General features: G+C 37.8%; 2 protein-coding genes across 2 annotated transcripts in view; both read right to left on the bottom strand.

Annotated features, from left to right (window-relative positions):
• The window catches only part of LOC144667361 (VWFA and cache domain-containing protein 1-like), a 30,145-nt gene extending 25,916 nt beyond the window's left edge, over positions 1-4,229 (bottom strand). Inside the window, exons 1-4 of the mRNA XM_078528746.1 lie at positions 4,062-4,229; positions 2,168-2,758; positions 1,194-1,344; positions 613-896 (exon numbers count right to left, since the gene is read on the bottom strand). Of these exons, the coding sequence (XP_078384872.1) occupies positions 613-896; positions 1,194-1,344; positions 2,168-2,758; positions 4,062-4,229 (1,194 nt within the window). The remainder of the gene's footprint in view (positions 1-612; positions 897-1,193; positions 1,345-2,167; positions 2,759-4,061) is intronic.
• A 3,684-nt stretch (positions 4,230-7,913) lies between these two features.
• On the bottom strand, positions 7,914-19,881 carry LOC144667362 (VWFA and cache domain-containing protein 1-like). Its single transcript, XM_078528747.1, has 13 exons — positions 19,714-19,881; positions 17,794-18,387; positions 16,800-16,944; positions 15,156-15,439; positions 14,473-14,608; positions 13,650-13,923; positions 13,056-13,252; positions 12,685-12,765; positions 11,835-12,147; positions 11,282-11,470; positions 10,581-10,921; positions 9,636-9,786; positions 7,914-8,445 (listed from the first exon to the last, which is right to left on the bottom strand). The coding sequence occupies exons 1-13, from the start codon at positions 19,879-19,881 to the stop codon at positions 7,914-7,916; spliced, it is 3,405 nt and encodes a 1,134-aa protein (XP_078384873.1).
• Positions 19,882-19,956: the final 75 nt, after the last annotated feature.

Raw genomic sequence — 19,956 nt, forward strand, 5'->3', positions numbered from 1 at the left:
AATAATAAAGGCCTGTTACATTCATTTTGATGATGAATAAAATAAAAATCAAGGAAAATGTTAACTATGTTTCAGCACATAGCTCACTCCATGTTGTTAGTTAATATTACAGATGCATTACTGTTTATTTTTACGACTGTTTTGACTTGATCTCAAAAATTTTTGCAAGTATGAAAAGTGATATAAGATTATTTAAAATTCAAAGATCAATAATTGTCGAGAGAACGTTAAGACAAAACAATAGACAATTGTAATCGCCCAAGCATGAAAACTCTTCACTATTGTAACCGTTAATAACAGCAACAGAAGCAGTTAAGACATTCGCGATTTCATATCATTCCAGCTGCATCTCGTTGAGACTTTATGAATTCCTTATAAGGAAAACACATAACTGCAACTTTACCTGATATAATTAAGTTTGGCTTGTTAAGTTTTAATTTTTCTTTATCATTTTTGAGGGGGATCAACTCAAATATTTTGGATTTTAAGGGGGCAGGAGTGTAAAACATTTCTGATGAAGAACGGGTGGCATTATTTATATAGGGGATTTACTATCAAATTCCACCCCTCCATCCCCCACCCAATAAAACGAACGATCATTAATGTACTCACAGTGACGTCAGACGCTTTTGGTACACCATACCGGGTTCCATCTTGCTTAGCAATATCTTCAAGGATTTGCAAGTTCTGTAACATACCATACGTCATTACTACGACTGCATTGTTAAGCTCTGCGTTCTTCGTTTTTATCGTCTGCATGATTGTCTTTCCATCGTCGGTTGGTTCACCATCTGTTAAAAAGATAATGACCTTTTTCCTGGACGGATCCTCTCCAGCAGATGAAGCCTTCAACAAGTCGAACGCCCGAGTAAATGCTCTGGAATAATAAGTTGTTCCTGAGGAAAAGCAACATAAATACATAAGTGTATCATTATAATTTTCATCACAAACGTAGGATAAAGCTCCCAATGGAGTTTAAAGGACATTTTTACTCTCATTCGATCATTTAAAACACGGTTATTTTGAAACTGATAACTTTGTTTGCCCCTTATTCCCAACAAAAGAAGAAAATCGAGCCAGCATGACTGTAATCCTGACCTTAGTTACTGCTCTTTAAAGGTATGACTTGTTTCTAGTTTGAACAAAAATAACAGAATCATGACAAGACACCCGAATTGTTTCTGTTAACTTACCTTCAGCAGTAATTTCATCAACGTAATTTTTCAAGTATTTTATGTTAATTGGTGTAGCCTCCGCCAATTGTTCGCTGTGACAGTTGCGCCTGAAGTCATTGTTATGTCCAGTTGGTGTTTCAGCAAAACTGCTGAATTTTACCAATCCAATCTGAAAATAATAATAGATAAATTACAAAAGCAATTGATCGATCGATCGATCGATCGATCAATCAATCCGTCAGTCAACTGATTGATCCCTCGTCAATCAATCAAAGAATATGAACTTTTAGTCTATAGGTTTAAGAATCCTCCCTGCTTAGCATATTGCACTTACTAACATAAATTAATAAAAGCTAATCTTTCTTCATTTTGTCAAGCTTAACATTAAAATACCAACATTTCTTTTCACATATTATTTCCACTTATCGACAAAGCTAATTCTGGTGATACGTGGTATGTTTGTCATGTATTGACTAGTTATAATTATGGTCTAGCTCCGACTGGTCTCTTGTAGCTCAGTGGTAGAACGTCCGACCGGTGTGCGCAAAGTTCGACCCATGTTGGGGGAACACGGAAGTAATTTCCTTTCTCAGAGTAGCTAGCCTTGTGTCACTGACTGATTAATATCGTTATAATAATAAAACCTTACAGTGGGTCAATAAACTGGTGCAGGGCGTTTGTTGTCGTAATTCAGAAATGTTATCGGTGTTGGATGGTGCACGGGGTATTTTCTTTTCTCTTTTTCCACAATCTCAACCCAGCTAGTTTTGGTGTCCTTGGCCAAGTTGACAGAGGTAGAGTTGGGGGAGGGAGAGTTAGGAACATGTGTTCTTAATCAATAATATTTTGCCATGCGGTTAAACGTAGTAATTGTTTACAACATTCGATAAAGCTTTTCACCATTTTCAAAGTCTCGCAATTAATGAAAGGGGTTCAGTAAAACTTGTTCATCGTTAGTAAGTTGTTATGAATATACCTCATCCAATACTTACTCTATCCCTCGGGTTCATTGTACTAAGTAATGTTTTAGCAGCCTCCTTAGCCACTGGCATTCTTTTTAAGCTCATTGATCCACTTTTGTCGATAACAAGAACAACATCTTTGGGTTCTGGTGTTGCTGTCTCCACGTAAAATGGTCTGAAACGAGGATCATAAGATCTGCAGTCTGCCATATCCTCAAACGCCGGAAAATTCGTGTAAGTGCCATCCTCTGATGCAAAGTATTGCCATTTTATAAATGGATGATCTTTCATTATTTCTTCCATCTTCGCAACTACAGAATCGGCAACATATTCCCTTGAGGACAGGGCACCCTCAGGTATTTTCACACATACACGTGAAAAGTCAACTTTCTTGCGAAATCTTGAATCGTACTCTAGGCCACTCGGCGAGTTTGCTATCTGACAACATTCTGCCGGGTTTGTTGTAGGAGACTTGGGCCAAGAGGATTCAACGGCTTGTTTAAGTTTTCGTACAACGAGAAATCGATCTTTGAACTTGACTGAAACCTCCGCTGCCATATTGGGGATGATGGTTCTGCCGTTTACTAAAGTCTCAGTAAACGGTAACTTGTCAAAATGTTCCTAAAATGGAAACAAGAAGAAGAGCTTTTGTAGAATAAGCATTATCACAACGAATTGTACCAAAAAGAATTATAACAAATTCATTTTGAAGTGTCAACACGAACGTAATAAAGAAGAAAACAAACCGAGTCAAAGCGTTATTGCAACTTTTAAAATCCTTTGACAGTAAACTAAACAAAGTGATTCGTCCCCGTTCATGTCCAAGGAACAAATCCCGGGAGGGGGGGGGTACTTCCATAAATTTCGGATAGGGGTGTGCCGCCAAGGTTCTTAAACCCTGACCCTATTTAAGGATAAAGAAAGCGAAAATTGATACTCTTTTTAAGGCCCAAAACCGAAAAATGACACCATATTCAAGGGGAGGAGAAGCGTTCTGCGGTAAGTAGCAGCAAGCATTATCATAACGAACTTTACCACAAAGAATTGTAACACATTCATGTAGAAGTGTACTTGAACACGGAGGTAACAGTTTAAAAACAAACCGAGTCAAAGCGTTACTGCAACATAATTGGAATAAACTAACGTTGAGCGTTTTTTTTCGCTGTTACGTATACTTCGATTTCCATCGCTTACAAGGTTAATTTATTACTCCTTGTAATTTGTTTTTAAATTTATATTTTACTGCTCTCTACAGATGGTGCCATCTTGTTTTAGGTCGTTTAAGATTGCACAAACACGGCCAACGAAAACATTATGCTAATAAGTTTGTGTGTGTGCTAAGATCAGCGTAGCAGCTTTCGTAAGCGTGTAATTCTACAGGTTCTTTAGTCTATCTAGTGGGCTAATGGAATTGTTCCTGTTGCTGTCGTGGCTTTTCTTTCTTTCTTTTTCCCCGAACGGTAGCCAGCCATTCACTTGAACATTGCCAGAGTGATATATGCTGTTGTTTAAATTTATATTTGGTTTAAAAGTTTTCAAGTCAGTTTGATATTTATTTTTCATTATTTCGTATTTATTCCCATGACAAATAAATAAAAACCAAAAATCACTTTTAATAAACCACAACATACTGACCCGATCTGTGTCAAGGTCAGTACCAGTGATAATGAAGATAATGACATGCGTAGCTATGTTTTTAGCGCTTGAAAGGAGCCACGTCATGGGAATTTTGTGGATTTTATCTTAACTGTTTTGAGCAGGGTCGTACCTAGCACTTTTTGTCTGCGGGGGAATTTTTCCTGGCGTGGGGCAAGTGGGTTTTTTTTTAGTTTAGTTTTTCTTTTTTTCTGTAGTTTTCTTAGTTTCTTAGTTTTCCTGGCTGGGGCAACTAGGTACGGCCCTGTTGAGTAATAGCATTCGTTACCTGCAAATCAGAGACTCCAAGTCCATCAGTAGCTAGTTTAGTGAGCGCTCTTCTGAAAAGTCTTGCGTCAAGCAGGTCTTCTGTCATGCACGGATAGTGCAACGTCGATAAAATCATTAAAATCATTAAATATCTGTACCGGTGCAGAGTGGATAAAGCTGCCGTCATTTTGGAACAGCAAACGTCTTTTGAACGCGATTCCGGTGTTATTCAGTGTCGCGATTCATCAGTACACAGCCTTCTAAAGCTTCACACTTGTACACAACTGATCAGTTTTAGCGTGTGACGTATTTATAAACTGTGTGTTCCTGTTACGTGATTCGGGACACATGAACTGAATAATTGATAATTTACATGTATTTAGTTTTACTACCATTTGCATCCATCCCTGAAGCGTGACCAATTTTGCGCGTAGTTTTACTTTTCAAACGTTTACTGTTTTGTTCGGTTATGTGCCACTTTAACCACAGGGGGCAGAGCAGTTCAATTAGAACTAATCAGTAAAAAAAACATAATAAATAAACCACTTTATTTAAGTGTCAAAGTATTAAGCACTGTTGTGCTAATTGTGGACACTGTAACTAAGCTAACAAAATATTGCAAATACAACAGAAATTTGTTAAAAATCCCAACTGGCAGTAGGCTGCTCCAGTGGAGGATTTGAATTCGGGATCACCGAACACAAATCCATCCAGTGGCAGAGAAGAGGACTCGAACTTGGGACCTTAGGATTACAAATATACAAACACGTCTTACCACTTTGAAATGCATTCTTGCGTATAATTTCTTAAAACGTACCTCATCTGCAAACCAAAATACACTCATTTGTGACGGTCCAATACTTCGAAAGTCAACAAAACCGGTGAGATCGTTCCGAGCGTCACTATTTTTTCGGCGCATGGTTGCATTTTTATCATAGTTGTTTTTAAATTATATTCTACTTTTAATAATTGTAATTTTAACTTTTTAAAATCATTGTAAGTTTACCTTTAATTGTACTTTTAGCTTTTTAAATTCATCGTAAGGTTACCTTTAATTGTAATTTTAGCTTTTAGCTTTTTTTAATTCCGTTTTTAATCTTGTAAATGCGCATTCGCGATTGATCAGTACTCAGCCTTCTAAAGCTTAGTACTTTTACAAATGATCACTTTTCTGAATTAATTTTAGTAGGTGACGTATTTATAAACTGTGTGTTCCTGTTACGTGACTCTTGACACATAAACTGAATAATTAATATCTATTAAGTTTTAATGTATTGATTCACTTACAATGTATTATTTTAAAATATCGACACTTGTGTTTATAGTGAATACAATGTTAGGTATGCATAATTATGTCCGGATTTGTGACTAACTCGTGCTATGCTAGACGTCGAATTTTTATCCAGTAAAACTACTTTAAACAAGACAATTTATCGCGTTTATTTCTCGCAGTGGTTTTGTGATGCAGGTTAAACACGAACCTCCTGATTGTCCTAAAAGGAACTTGCTGCAACGTTTTCGTGCCAGCAAACGCACAAAATACACTTTCTTTTAGGGTTTACGCCTTTTGACACTTTGCGTTACGTTGGGATTTTCCCTCCAATTCTAATTTCCATATTAGGCAACAGAAAATACTATAGAAATACTAAGACGTCAAACGAAGTAAGCAATGCACGCATGCAGTCTACTGAAATGACTTTATTAGTTAATGTGCTATGCAAAATCTACAGAAATGCTCGGCTGCTTTTTTATACATAATTCTTTCTAGAAAAGAAGGCCTTAGCATATATATATATAAGAAAAACATTTTTCTTTAATCTTCCCCATCCTTAGAAGAAGATATGTAAAAATAATTTATTACATAATAAATTTATTACATTAAATTTATTAAAAAATTAAGCAAAATGCACTTGTCAGAAAAATGACAACTTAATTTTTACGAAATACTGATTCATAATCCATCTTAATTTTCCTCATTCAAGACATTCTTGGTTCCCATCCATGCTTCTATCGTGTTTTCCACTTTGATAAATTATTACTTATTGTATGGAGCCGAAATATTTTACATATTACGAAATTAATCAATACATGACGAAATAGCGTTTAAAACCTACTGTCAGTTGTAATTAAATTACTGTGCTTTGTCGCATTTTTCCTTTGCCTTTATAGCGGTATATAAATCACGTACAATTTACTTTATTAGTGTCTGTGGGAGGCGCGGTGGCCTAATGGTTAGTGTGACAGACTCCGGATCGAGCGGTCTGGGTTCGAGGCCTGGCCGGGGTCATCGTGTCGTGTTCTTGGGCAAGACACTTTACTCTCATAGTGCCTTTCTCCACCCAGGTGTATAAACGGGTACCGGCGACATAATGCTGGGGGGTACCCTGCGATGGACTAGCACCCATTCAAAGGGGAGAAAAATATTCCTAGCCGCTTAGTGCCAATAGAAACCCGGATAAGCTCCGACAAGTATGGGCCTTTACTTTATTAGAGTCTAGTCAGAAGAGGTTGGACAGCAGCCCGCGAAGAATTATGGGTAGACCGTCATTTCGCTTCATTTGAACCCAGACGCCAAAGAGTGAACATCACACTGCCGAACAAAATGGATGCTTTCGACCAACAAGAGTCACAAGCTGATCTCTTTGAAGATTTTATACACTGCAGCAACGTTTCAAATTTATTTATCTTTATTATACCGAGATTGCCGTTTCTTGGGCTCAATGGGCGTTTTGCTTATTTCAGTTTGGTTGATTTTCCGTCGGAAAGGCGAAGGCGGAATGTGTATTGTGCCGTTTAGCGAGGCACTTCTCCACATACTGGACGGATACAAGTCGGCGCTGGTTGAGTGACGGGATGGATCTTGTTGTTTCCGATTTCGAACTGTCAAAATAATCGGCGAAAATAAAACGAATGATTCAAATCAACCACCGACACTAATACCAACAATTCTTTGGTATTAGTAGGGGGCGTCAGCGGCAAGTGAGGAATTAATCGTTCCAAAACCCCACCAAATCTCACAATAACACACTATCAACAATAGGTAAGTGATCTTTATTTATCTGGCATACAGTTTATTGTAATTTAGGAACGAAACATCTCAAATTCAACGATTTAAGGAGCATATTTTTCGATCGCTTGAGTCAAACCGACAACGACCGTTGCAAATTATTAACGAAGCCAGAGCCTGGGCTGCCTGTGTTGTAACACTCGTTTATTCAAAATACACAGTCAAGATATTAGATTACATGATCATGAATCGATTGCATAACAAACGAAAGTCACAACGCTTTTCTTGTCACGCAATGTTCTTGCCGCTTCGAAACAGGTCTTTTTGCCCCGCTTTGAGCGTTGCTCATTACTAGATCTGCCCCAAATAAATCGAACGTTAGTCAGAATAACAAATAACACTTAAAACTCATCAAAGCAGACGTTTTCGACGTTATACTTCAAACGTGGAGTCAGCGCAAATATTCACACCTCGCGACATATGTTCGTCACATCAACTATTACCAGGGCAAAGTTTAACTTAAAATATTTCAAAAACGGTTGCGGGGGCGAACGGGGGCAACGGTGTAAAAACAAAGGTTAACAAACCTACTTTTGAGTAATGTAAAGATTACGGCCTAAAACCCGAGGAAAACGTGAAAATTTTCCTTCAAAATGTGTCATATGACACGTATGAAACTAATAACACCGTTCGATGGCTCCATCAGATCTTGACAAAAATATGCAACAAAAAAAAACAACTAACCTCTGAAGGAAGGATTAATATTTTCATGAAGCCACAGAACGATTTTCAGATGACTAACGTCTAAAAGAGATCAGAAAAACGCAAATAAGTACCACCTTCCTGTCGCTGTCAGAATATTTTTTACGGTTCGCCAAGGTCACGTAAAAACACGACATCGGTGTCCAACCTCCTCTGGTATCTAGTATCGACCCGCATAATATAATAAGAGTTATATGGCGGTGTTGATGCCACGGGCGACATTGTCTGATCAGTTGTTGGTGGCATGGCAACGCTCGTAGAATGCACAGGAAGACCAGGTTCGGGGCCGTAAGGAGGAAATGCCGGTGAAGGTGCATTGTAAGTCACCGTGGGGGCCGGGGCAGCCACTGGATGGGTAACAGTCCCGTTCTTAGGAACTCGCTGTCTGTTCTTGCATTTCACGACGATAATGACAGCTACAGTAAAGACGGCTATGGACCCCAGAACGATACCAGCGATGGCTCCACCTGATATTCCGCCCTTGTTGTCATCATCATCATCATCATCATCATCATCATCACTATCGTCGTCGACCTTGTATTGTGGGTCAAAACATTTCTCTAAGCCACTGACTGAAGAATTATTGACATTTTCAGGTGGGACGAGAGGTGCTGATACAGGACAAATAGAAGTCCTGAGAAGAAAAAAATGAAATGTTTAAAATTATTACCTTTGACAATAATCGTGTAACTTTTCCATACAACAGTACTGTACCAATAACCCACAACATTTAAAGCTCGAGGAACTTAAGTGGCCTTCGCTGGAGTTACAAAGGAAATTTATCTGCCTGGTGCAAATGTATATGATTGCCTTTGGGCATTGTGACATTGATCTTCAAATTTTTTTTTTTTCATTAGGCCTAAGCTTGCCGAACTAACTATTTTAAGTTTTCGTTTTTAAACAGTTATCTTAAGGACTGGAATGATATACCTTCCAATGTTGTAGACTGCATATCTTTTGTTTTTGTTCTTCGCACGAATTACGTAATCGTAATGTTTTTGTTGGTTAGTTGCATGAACACACGTAACCACCTAATGTATTTTGCCAGATAACCCCCATAATGATATGACGAACAAAAACCTATAACAGAGAACTTTGCCAGGCTTCATTACCATTTCCCTCTATTAACTATATCCTAGTATGGGAATTTAGTTTCACCCTGTTGCTTCTCCCGTCCTGAAACCACTCCTTCTCTGGTAAGAAGGCTATGTTATGTCCTCGAATTCCATGAAATTCCCTCACTCACTCGATTCTAATATCTCCTTACCGCCATTAATTTATGCACTAAACGGTAAACGTGCTGATAGAAAGGTCCTTTAAAACACAATTCAGCCATGCCACACAGAAATAAATTTTTCTCTAACCTCGTGTCCAGGGTTTTTCTCTTACAGGAAACAAAGTTGTTTATTTAAAAAAGAAATTTCCTGAATGCGGAAGAGGAGCACAGATCTTCATCGTGACACTTTGTTCTGGTGGTAAAAAAGAATAGAACTCGCGCTACGAAGCCTCAGAGCACAAGCAGACCTTTATTATTGGAAAAGGAAAGGAAAAAAAGTGAGGTTATTGCATTATTGGACGCTTATTTGGAAAAAAATGCGAAGGTCGGCACTTCATCGAATTACCATGAGGTTCCTCCAAGAGCCTTTGATTTACATTAATTCCTCCTTTGATTTACACAGTTCCTCCAAGAGCCTTTGATTTCTGTGTGGCATGACGTGTAACCCTTTATAAATAAATTTTTTTTTTTTTTTTTTTTTTTTTTATTTGTTGAATTAATATAGATGTTGTTGTACTTTAGACATTAAAAAAAGTGTGTTATCTTACTTGCTGGCGGGAAACTCGCTTCTACAGTAATGGAACTTAAGTGGCGAGGAGCATGGGCACTGGCAGGTCAAATCCTGCACATTGGAACATTCTGTATTATTGGAGCACATACAAGACTTGGAGTAACAGGAACTGTCACGTGATATGATTCCTGTTGATATGAAAACATGTCAACAATGCGGATTGTGCCAAGGTGCAGCCTATAAGAAATGTAACTAACATGTACGCAGATTACTGGAAAGGAATCGCAATTTTCTTTAGTAATCAACTGAGCAATTTGAAAGAAAAGCATACTAGGCATTTTTATTTCTCTCCTTTGGCAATACATGGTAAGGATGGATTACATGTTGTCGAATTAAGTGAGATGGAATTTAGGGTGAAATGGCATAGGCATCATTTATACAGTTAGATTTAAGGTACTAAACAGGATTGTTGATATGGAAACATGTCAACAATGCGGATTGTATCAAGTTGCAAGCCTATAAAGAAATGTCAGTGACATGCACGCAGATTACTGGGAACAAATCAGTCGAACTCGCACATTTTATTTAGTAACCAACATGTGACTTTTTTCTCATGGCACCACAAAAAAGCTTACTAGGCTTTTCTTCTTTTCTCCTTCAGGAATAGATGGTAAAGAGAATTACATTTTGTTGAATTTTAGCGAAATGGGATGGAATCTAGGGACAGATAGCATAGGATTATGCAGTTAAGTGTATGGCACTAAACGGACCGGATTGGCGTATTTCCACCTTGTCTGGACGGCGGCAACTTTGAAATGTGGAATTTCAAACTCATCATTCAAGCTATGACACGACAAGACATTCTCTAGAACGTGCCCTATAATATTTTGACCTCAAATCGTCAGTTGTTAACGAAGGAAATTTTTGGCGTACGCATGAAATGTTTAGATAATTAAAAGGGAATGTAATACATATTTCTTACCTAAAAACGCATTGCTTCGACCCACACTAAAAAGTTGATACTTCTTGCATGGGCTTCCACTATCAAGGGTATTCACGCCTCGTAGTGGGATCTTTAACTCGTAAAAGCTCTGCAGTTTGATTTTCTCCAAGTTGCGGCATTCCTTTTTCACTAAATATCCTTTTTGTAAAAGATCCTCAGCAATGTCTTTTTCCTTTTCGGTGATGTGCACATATTCCAGTGCTTTAGCTGTCATGTTAGGTACTAGGAATTCATCGTGTATTATCAAAAATCCCGCACCATCCAACACGAAACAGTCATAGTTGCTCTCTTTGCACTTTGGATATGTATCTGTTAAGAGTCTGAAAAATAAATTATTACCAGTTGACAAAAAATATGCAGAGCTAAGTGTGATTAAGAATGATAACAGACCGAGTCGAGTGCAATTCCTGGGGTTCTGCTTGTCCGATGTAATACTCAATTGTCGACAATGTCAAATTTAAAGCTTTATAACCCAAGATGGCGAATCGAGTCTGTACCACGATCATTTCCGTTTGATGTTTTTTCATTATTTCCTCAAATATTTCTTATTGTAAAAAAATTGTTCCATTAGCAACTTAGCCTTATAGTCTTCTTCATTCTATTCTTGGGACATTCAGTATTCAGTAATCACTGAGCCTGAGCAGACTAACTGTTTAAAATTACTAGTCAGACAGCCTTACTTTTGAAAGTATGATAAAGGAAAGTCCGCACCCATGACTCCAATAACTTGATCATTCTTAGTATGTTCGCCGCTGTTTTGGCCGCGGTAAATAGTGTGGGCAGCAGCTATCACCGCTCCTGTTTCTAAGGCGTCTATGTAAGGCGTGGATAGGGCAATCTTTCCCGTGTTGCTTAACGCTGAGAGGTACCTAAAATGACAAGAGTCGTTAAATGTATACGGAAATATCTTCATCTTCATCACCCTCTTCATTATCATCATCACCATCGCAATAGACACTATCATCGTCATAGCATATTTGGGGCAATCGTCAATGTGATTGTTCTCATCGCCATGATCGTTATCACCATGCTAATGACAGTCATCTCCTGTTTGGATTGACTAGATTGGTTTGGACTGGATTAGATTGGATTAGATTTAATAAGATAAATTGATATTTTTTTTATTTGTAACAACACGTTATGTTTGCTCAGTTTGTTGGACTAATGAAAAGGAGGTCAAAACCAAACTAAATATGCACTATCGCGTTCACTCTTTACAGACAGATACTTTACCATGGTCTTCTTCTTGGGTCGAACGATTTCGCCATTGATGTCCCAGGCATCATTCTGAACACACCATTAGCTGTGCCAATATATCTCCAAACTAGATATTTTGCGTAGTTTCTCTTTTTTCGAAGCCAAATGTCCTCGACCTTTCTTGTAGCGACAACTGTGTCCCGAATGCCATGTTTGAATCCAGGATTGTGTGAGCTTGCACCTGTCATAAAACTTCTGTAGGCGTTCACACGAGATACGGTCTCATCCAATCCAAGATAGGTGTATGGATCTTTAAAGGCTTCTGCGCCAAACTTCACAACTGTCGAATCTGAAACGTAGCCGATAATTCACTGTAAGGAAGATATTTTTACAATTCCCTTAGGAATAAGTATTTAAAACTTTAGTGCCGATACCTAAATTAAGGAAAACATAGTTAATCATGAAGTAAGACCAGGGGTTCGGCATATCGCCAGTATGTTAAGATCACACCTGACCTCAAGAAGCCAGATTGTCACCCAATTTCAAAAATGACACAAACACAAGATGGTCGAGGATGCATTTCATTTCTACCCTGATGACCTTCCATCACCACCTCTGGTCGCTAAAGTTGAACGGCCCTGATGGCGGCGAAAATGGATGCAGCATGATAAGTTTTCCCTTCCAGATAGCACCGTTGAAACACTAACTGAGTGTAACAACGATTCCTAGATCAATCCTCACCAGATGTTGAGAATCTTCTAAACAATGCCAATAACTTGTGTAAAATATGAACCATCCTGAAGATAAAAATCGGAACATTTTGTGGATTGTCCAAAAAAACGTCATAACTTTTCCCAACCCAATTTTTACGTATCTTAATACAAACCTTTAGCTGAGAATCTTCCAAAGTGAAAGCAGGGTTTTGCAGGCTTGATTAAATCCAAACGATGGTACAGAAACGTAAAACCTATGTAGTTAAGCACAAAGCGGAGATGATAAGTAGCCCCACCAATTTTACGTGAAGGTGTTCTCCACATCTATTCTGCACTCACAATGTATGTGCGTGTTCAACACTTACAAAACTAAGCTTCCATTTGCGGAACTCCTTTGTGTCTTTGAATTCTACACAAAGTGGCAACAAATTTGCTTCTTTTGGTTTCTTTTAATTACGATACGGAGTCAGCATCCAACTACATCTGTTTAGGTTGTATAAGTGTGCTTCTATCTATCTGGAGGAGTGTGTGTTCTTTTATTTACCTGGAGGAATAGATTGACTTCCAAGGTTTTCGTCCTTATCGCCAACTGCTACCACGATTCCAACGGTAAAATTTGTCTCTTCAACTGGCATCCAGTGATAAGTTGACGGTACCTTTAAAACTGTAACTCCTTCTTTAACTTTGCCACCTCGAGGCAGGAAACGTTTTGATGAAATATTCTTCTGTCCAGATCCACCACTACAAAATAGACAATAGGCACATCAACAACAGTACCAACAATTACAACCACAAGATTGACAATTCATTCTGTTTAATTTCCCTTTTGCCTATTAAAGTAAGTATTCAATTTGCCCTGGTGATGGTACAAGTAGCTTCCTAGCTGATTTTAAACCGATGTAACTTAGATAACTCAAGAGATCTATTACTGCCATTTAGTTAGATACGTTAGGATGAAAGTTATGTACTGTAGTTAAATCAAGCTTTATTCTGACGATATGGTGGCCCCGATTTATGATGGATGGTTCTTATCATCTGCCATATTACCAATTTTCCACTGATTAATCAGAGAAGGATCAAAGGGTTCATCAGAATGTTATATTCAAGTTCGTTCCATACTGGACTATAACGTTCTTACTTTTTAATAGATTCAAATACAGAATCAAACTCCGGTTCAGGTTCTAAGGCCGTGATGTCCATAAATATCGGGTCCCCGTAAGCGTCAGAAGGGGCTGGTAGAAGAGGATGCATCATGGTCCTTCCGGAGCTGTCCGCCATAAAAGCATAACTTGACTGCCCTCTCTGAAAGTAGGTGATTTCAGAAAGAAGGTCTTCCATGCTAAGGTCTGTACCAACAACACCAATGAATTTGCCTTGGTGATAACAAGGCAGTGTTATGGATGTTAAGAGACCTGTGGGTATAAAACAGTTGATAACAAAACTATTACCTTACGATGCAAATGAATGAATGAATGAAGGAACGGCATTAAACATGGCAAAAAGGATAACGGTTAAAAAACGCATAGGTCATATGGGGATCCGTTTCATGAAGCCGTGCATTTATTTATACTCCTTTTAATTTAACCAACAAGCTCACCCACCCTTAACCCTTTGGGAACGTTTTATCACCATTTTAACTGTCGTTTTACGTGTAGTCAGTTCCGTCCCGGTTTTGCTAGACATGTTTTGAGTTTTGAGGGCCGCTGTAAAGTCGTAAGTAGTGTTCATATAGGTAACATTTCTTTCAATTCGTGAAATGGGCTCAATTGAAAGTGTCCGGGATTGTTTCAAGGAAACACTTTCTACAAAGTGCTTTTAAGTTTGTTTTAAAATATCTGGCCAAAAACATAACAATGTCAACCATTGTAAGGCATAACTCTAAGAACCAAAGTTTATATATTTTAATATCTCATAAACCAACCAATGTTTGCATCAAACTTTTGCATCCTTTGTTACTTTACCTGTTCCAAAGGCATCTACATAAGGAATGGATATGATTGGTTTATCGCGAATAGTGTTTGTTGAGAAGAAATCGTAGTAAGTTGCCAAGTCTCTTCGTAAGTTTTTCGCGTCTTGCACATAAGTGAATTTTCCGGCCTGTGAACAGAGGAAACAAAATCAAAAAACAAATACAATAATAAAGGTTGATTATATTAGTTTTGATGATGAAAAAAAAAATTCATGGGGAATGAATAAATAAACACGTGGCTCACTACATTTGTTTAATAATATTACATATGCATTAGACATTAAATTTTTATTTCACCAACTTTTTATTCTTAATCTAAACCTAAACCTTGATTTAAAAAAGTAATAATTATTAATGGTCGAAAATACAAAACAAAACAACAGAGAGTTACAACTGCCCCAAGCATGAAAACCCTTTTTACTGATCTTCGTAAATGAAAGCAGCATCAACAAAAGCTTATCATTCCAGCAACTATAACGTCGTCTTTGGGTTTTCCTTATTTGATTTGAGAAAAGCAAATAGATTAATTCAATCGTTGTAATTCTTTACGTTATTTCATCCTGTGGTACTCATATTTTTAAATTTTTAAATTATTTAATGACCTGAATGCCAGTTCGTTTTTAAGTTTAAATTAAAGAAAAATTCGACATTTCACTCTGCCTAATATGTACTTACAGTGACGTCAGGTGCTTTTGGTAAGCCATACGGGGTTCCATCTTGCTTAGCAATATCTTGGAGGATTTGCAAGTTCTGTAACATACCATACGTCATTATAACGACTGCATTGTTAAGCTCTGCGTTCTTCGTTTTTATCGTTTCCATAATTGGTTTTGCCGAGTCTGCTGGCTGACCATCTGTTAAAAACAGAATGACTTTTTTTCTGAACTGACCCTCTCCAGCAGATGAACCATTCAACAAGTCGAAGGCCCGAGTAAATGCTTTGGAATAATAAGTTCCTCCTGTGGGAAGGCAACATAAAGACATAAGGGTATGATTATTATCTTATAGCTATTGCAACAAACGTAAGGAATAAGTTCCCAGTGGTGATTATTGCGGTTTCCGTGATACGCGAACTTTGAAATTCAAAATCCAACTAGCCATTGCGTTTTTCGCTGCCGGCAATCATAACTATGGCGATAGCCAATGAACCATAAAAAACAGAAACAAACAAAAGTGATCGAAATCTACCAATCACAACTGACGGGCGTGACCTTTTGATCATGACCCGGTTGAAGTAAAAAAAAAAAAAATATTTTGAAAGCCGGTAAACCGTAGTGTTTTTAGCCCTGACTAAAATTGAATAAGGTACATAGCACAGGTGTTGCAAATATTTTGAAAAACACAACAACGCGCTTCAGTTTTCGGAACATGTTTCGATGTTTCAAAAATCATTTTATTTTTTTTCATATTGAACGTTTTAATCCAGAATTCAACAAACAAGTTGAGCATGTCAATTTATCGTTACACTTTTAATTGTATATATTTCAGCATAGTGGTTTTTCACTATTGTTATTGGTTAGTTTATATAATTTTGCATTTTACGTTAATTTGAATTTATAAAGGCTCATTGTATAGGCTGTTACATATATAATAACGATCATTCTGTAAACCTTATATATTCATTGTGGCTGATGATGATGTTTGAAACATCGAAACATGTTCCGAAAACTGAAAAGCGTTGTTGTGGGTTTTTTTTAATAACGTACAGAATAGAAGCTGCAAGTACAAACCGGTAACGATAATTACTCTAAGCGACCTCACTATATAAAATATGATGGAGAATGGGCGTTGTACGTTGTCGTATGGACCCGAGCAGTCACTGGTTGAATGGCAGGCTGACTATTCAGTTACAATAAGAGCCCATATTAACCTTTGAACAATAACCATGACAGCTAATCCCGTCAGTCCGTTATATTTTTGTAGTGGACGGCGAAAACGGGCGAAGCCGGGACTTTTTGAAAACGCTGACGTCAAATAGTCATGTGTTCTCCGTCAAAACAAAAAGCTTAATTAGCTTAACAATATCTATGTGCATGCGTTGTAACTCAGCGCGCGATGAAAGCTTATCGTTTTTAAATTTACCCGGGGTAATGTAAACGGAAAACATTTTACACGGCGTTTTCAAATTTGTCCGTTTTCAAATTTACCCGGGTTGATGTGGACGGGGCCTTAATTCCCCTTTCTGGACCCACATTTCCAACAAGAGATGATTGCAAATCATGGCCTTAGATACTGTTGGTTACGGGTATCCCTTGTCATTCCTGATTTAAGAAATAAAAATAGCAGAAAAATACCAATTATCGATTGCTGTTAGCCTACCTCCTGCAAAAATTGTATCAACATAATTATTCAAGTATTTTATGTTAATTGGTGTAGCATCCGCCAAGCGTTCGCTGTGACAGTCTCGCCCATCATTATATCCAGTAGGCGTTTCAGCAAAATGGCTAAATTTTACCAATCCAATCTAGAAGCAATAAAAGATCGATCACATAATCACTTGATCAATCAGTTAATCGATCGACCAATCAACGAACAAGAACTGTTATTCTATACGATCGTTAAAATAAATAAATAAATGGTGTTTATAGTGGTCATGCACTTAGCTTCATATCTCTACGAGATAGCTAGATTACAGGCATGCCACTGAAACAGAGGAAACAAATATTTTAAGGTGATTCCCTAGTATTGCATTGCGCATCCTTACTGCGCAGAATTTTACGCGTAATTAGCGCGCGCACATAAACAAAATGGCGGCTTTTTTTCTATGCGGCTTGACTCGCGAGAGAGTCGTAAACGAATACGGTGACCTATCATTTTTTCTCTTAGTTTGAGATTTTCGATCAAATTCTTTCCGTAAAATGAATACAGATCAATTTCTATGGCAGAATAATACGTTATCACCGAAAACGTGTACTTTCCCAGTACTCGCAAAGGAATTATTAAAGAATTATGTGGTAAATACAAAGTCTTCCTGCTCCTAAACAAATACGGTGATCCCCCTTTTTATTTCAAAATTTAACTTCTGACGGTAAACAACAAACCGGCAAAGTTTGGTTGAAAATCTATGAGCAGTTTTATTTCCCAGGAATTACCTTAAATGAATATAACAAGATCCCAACTGGCAGGAGACAGACCAGTTAGCTATATACAAAGCGTGGTCGAGGATTTGAACTCGGGACAACCCGAGAAACAAATCCAGCAAGTGACCAGGGTAGGTCTTGAACTGGGTACCTCCGGATTACAACACCAGCGCCCCAAACCACTCTGCCACGCTTGCCTCCTCTAATAGTTATTATATTTATTCAGTACTTACTCTGTCCCTCGGGTTCATTGTACTAAGTAATGTTTTAGCAGCCTCCCTAGCCACTTTAATCCTGCCTTCTTCCCTCATTGATCCACTTTTGTCGATAACAAGAACAACATCTTTGGGTTCTGGTGTTGCTGTCTCTACATAAAAAGGCCTGAAACGAGGATCATAGGATCTGCAGTCTGCCGTATCCTCAAACGCTGGGAAATTCGTGTAAGTGCCGTCCTCTGATGCAAAGTATTGCCATTTTATAAATGGATGATCTTTCATCATATCTTTCATCTTCGCCACTACAGAATCAGCGACATGTTTTCTTGAGGACTGAGCACCATCAGGTATTTTCACACATACACGTGAAAAGTCAACTTTCTTGCGAAATCTTGAATCGTACTCTAGGCCACTTGACGAGCTCGCTATTTGACAACATTCCGTTGGGTTTGTTGTAGGATATGTGGGCCAAGACGATTCGACGGCTTGTTTAAGTTTTCGCACAACGAGAAATCGATCTTTGAACTTGACTGAAACGTCAGCTGCCACATTGGGGATGATGGAACTGCCGTCTACTGCAGTCTCAGTAAACTGTAACTTGTCAAAATGGTCCTACAATGGAAAGAAGAAGAGGTTTTGTAGAATAAGCATCATCGCAGCAACTTGTACCAAAAAGAATTATAACAAATTCATGTTGAAGTGTAAACACGAACGTAATAAACTAAAAATAAACCAAGTCAATGCGTAATTGCAACTTAATCCCTTGACAGTAAACTAAACAAAGTGATTCGTCCCCGTTCATGTCCAAGGAACAAATTAACCTTAAGCGAGTTTTTAGTTGTTAGGTTGATTTATTTGTTTTTTGGTTTTTTTTGGCCTCCAGCTTACAACGTTAATCGATTACTCCTTGTAAATTGTATTTTGTTTTCAATATTTATTTTATTGCTTTCTATAAAAATTGTTTCAGCTTCTTTAAGGTCGTTTAAGATTGCATAAACACGGCCAATGAAAACATTACAGTAATAAGTTTGTGTGTGTGTTAAAAGCAGTGCAGCAACTTTTGTAAACGTGTTATTATACAGGTGGTCTAGAGTAACATTACTATTATGCTTGGTGCTAGGAGCCTTTTCCTTCTCCGCGTTGTAATTTTTTTTTCGAAAGGTATGTGCCCTTGCAAAAGTGATAAATGCTGTTGTTTTAATTTATATTTCGTTTTTTGAAGTTTTCAAACTAGTTTGATTTCTATTTTTCATTGTCTCGTATTCATATCCATAACCCAACACTAAAGGAAATAAAAACCAAATCCGCTTTTAATAAACCACAATATACTGGCCCGGCCAGTGTCAAGGTCAGTGTCAGTGATTATGAAAATTGTAACATGCGCAGTAACTGGACATAACCTCCCTTTTAGCGTTTTATTAAAGGGCCTACGTCACAGGAATTTTGTGGATTTTTGATTTAAACTGTTCTGAAATTAGTAATAGGCAACAAAACGCGGAAGGAAGATATAATCTTGACTTTGCAGAGAGAAGTCAAACCACGCTAGCTGCTTTGAATATTGCGGATTTTAGAAGACGCGTGGAAAGAACTTGAAGTTTAAGCCTTAATTTTCTTAAGTTGTCATCCTTTTGCATCCTAGCCATCCGCAGTCAAAGACGCTGTTAACAGTTTCAGAGCTCTAATGTGGCAATTGTTAAAAACATGGTTCGTTATTTTTAGGTGTCCTACGACACAAGTATATATTTGGTTGTTAAAATCCGTGGCAAGGACATTCATTTAAAAAGCTTTGTGGTAAGCCGTTATTATTCTAGAGCAGAGTTAAAAAAAACAGTTGATGCAATTGCAAAAAAATAAATAACTTTTGAATTGTCACACAGAAAAACACAGATCGAAAAAATATAAAAAATTTAACTCGTAGGAATAATTTTATTTTGTTACCTGTAAATCTGAGACGCCAAGTCCATCTGTAGCTAGTTTAAGGAGCGTTTGACTGAGAAGTCTTGGGTCAAGCAGGTCTTCTGTCACGCATGGATAGTGCAACGTCGAAAAAAACATTAAAATCATCAAATATCTGCCCCGGTGCATGGTCCGCAAAGCTGCCGTCATTTTGAAACAGCAGACTTCTTTAAAACACGATTCCTATGTTATTCGATGTCGCGATTGATCAGTACGCAGCCTTCT

This window comes from Oculina patagonica, chromosome 10 (genome assembly GCF_052425735.1).
Source record: "Oculina patagonica isolate OP01 chromosome 10, crgOcupat, whole genome shotgun sequence".
NCBI lineage: Eukaryota > Metazoa > Cnidaria > Anthozoa > Scleractinia > Oculinidae > Oculina > Oculina patagonica.

What these genes read in the sequence shown, in the direction of transcription:
- LOC144667362 (XM_078528747.1), bottom strand. Translation starts at nt 19,881, where the DNA reads ATGACGGCAGCTTTGCGGACCATGCACCGGGGCAGATATTTGATGATT. An exon ending in CAATGAACCCGAGGGACAGA is followed by an intron (nt 16,945 to 17,793) that starts GTAAGTACTGAA and finishes TATTGCTTCTAG; the next exon opens with ATTGGATTGGTAAAATTTAG. An exon ending in TGGAAGATTCTCAGCTAAAG is followed by an intron (nt 12,148 to 12,684) that starts GTTTGTATTAAG and finishes GCTACGTTTCAG; the next exon opens with ATTCGACAGTTGTGAAGTTT.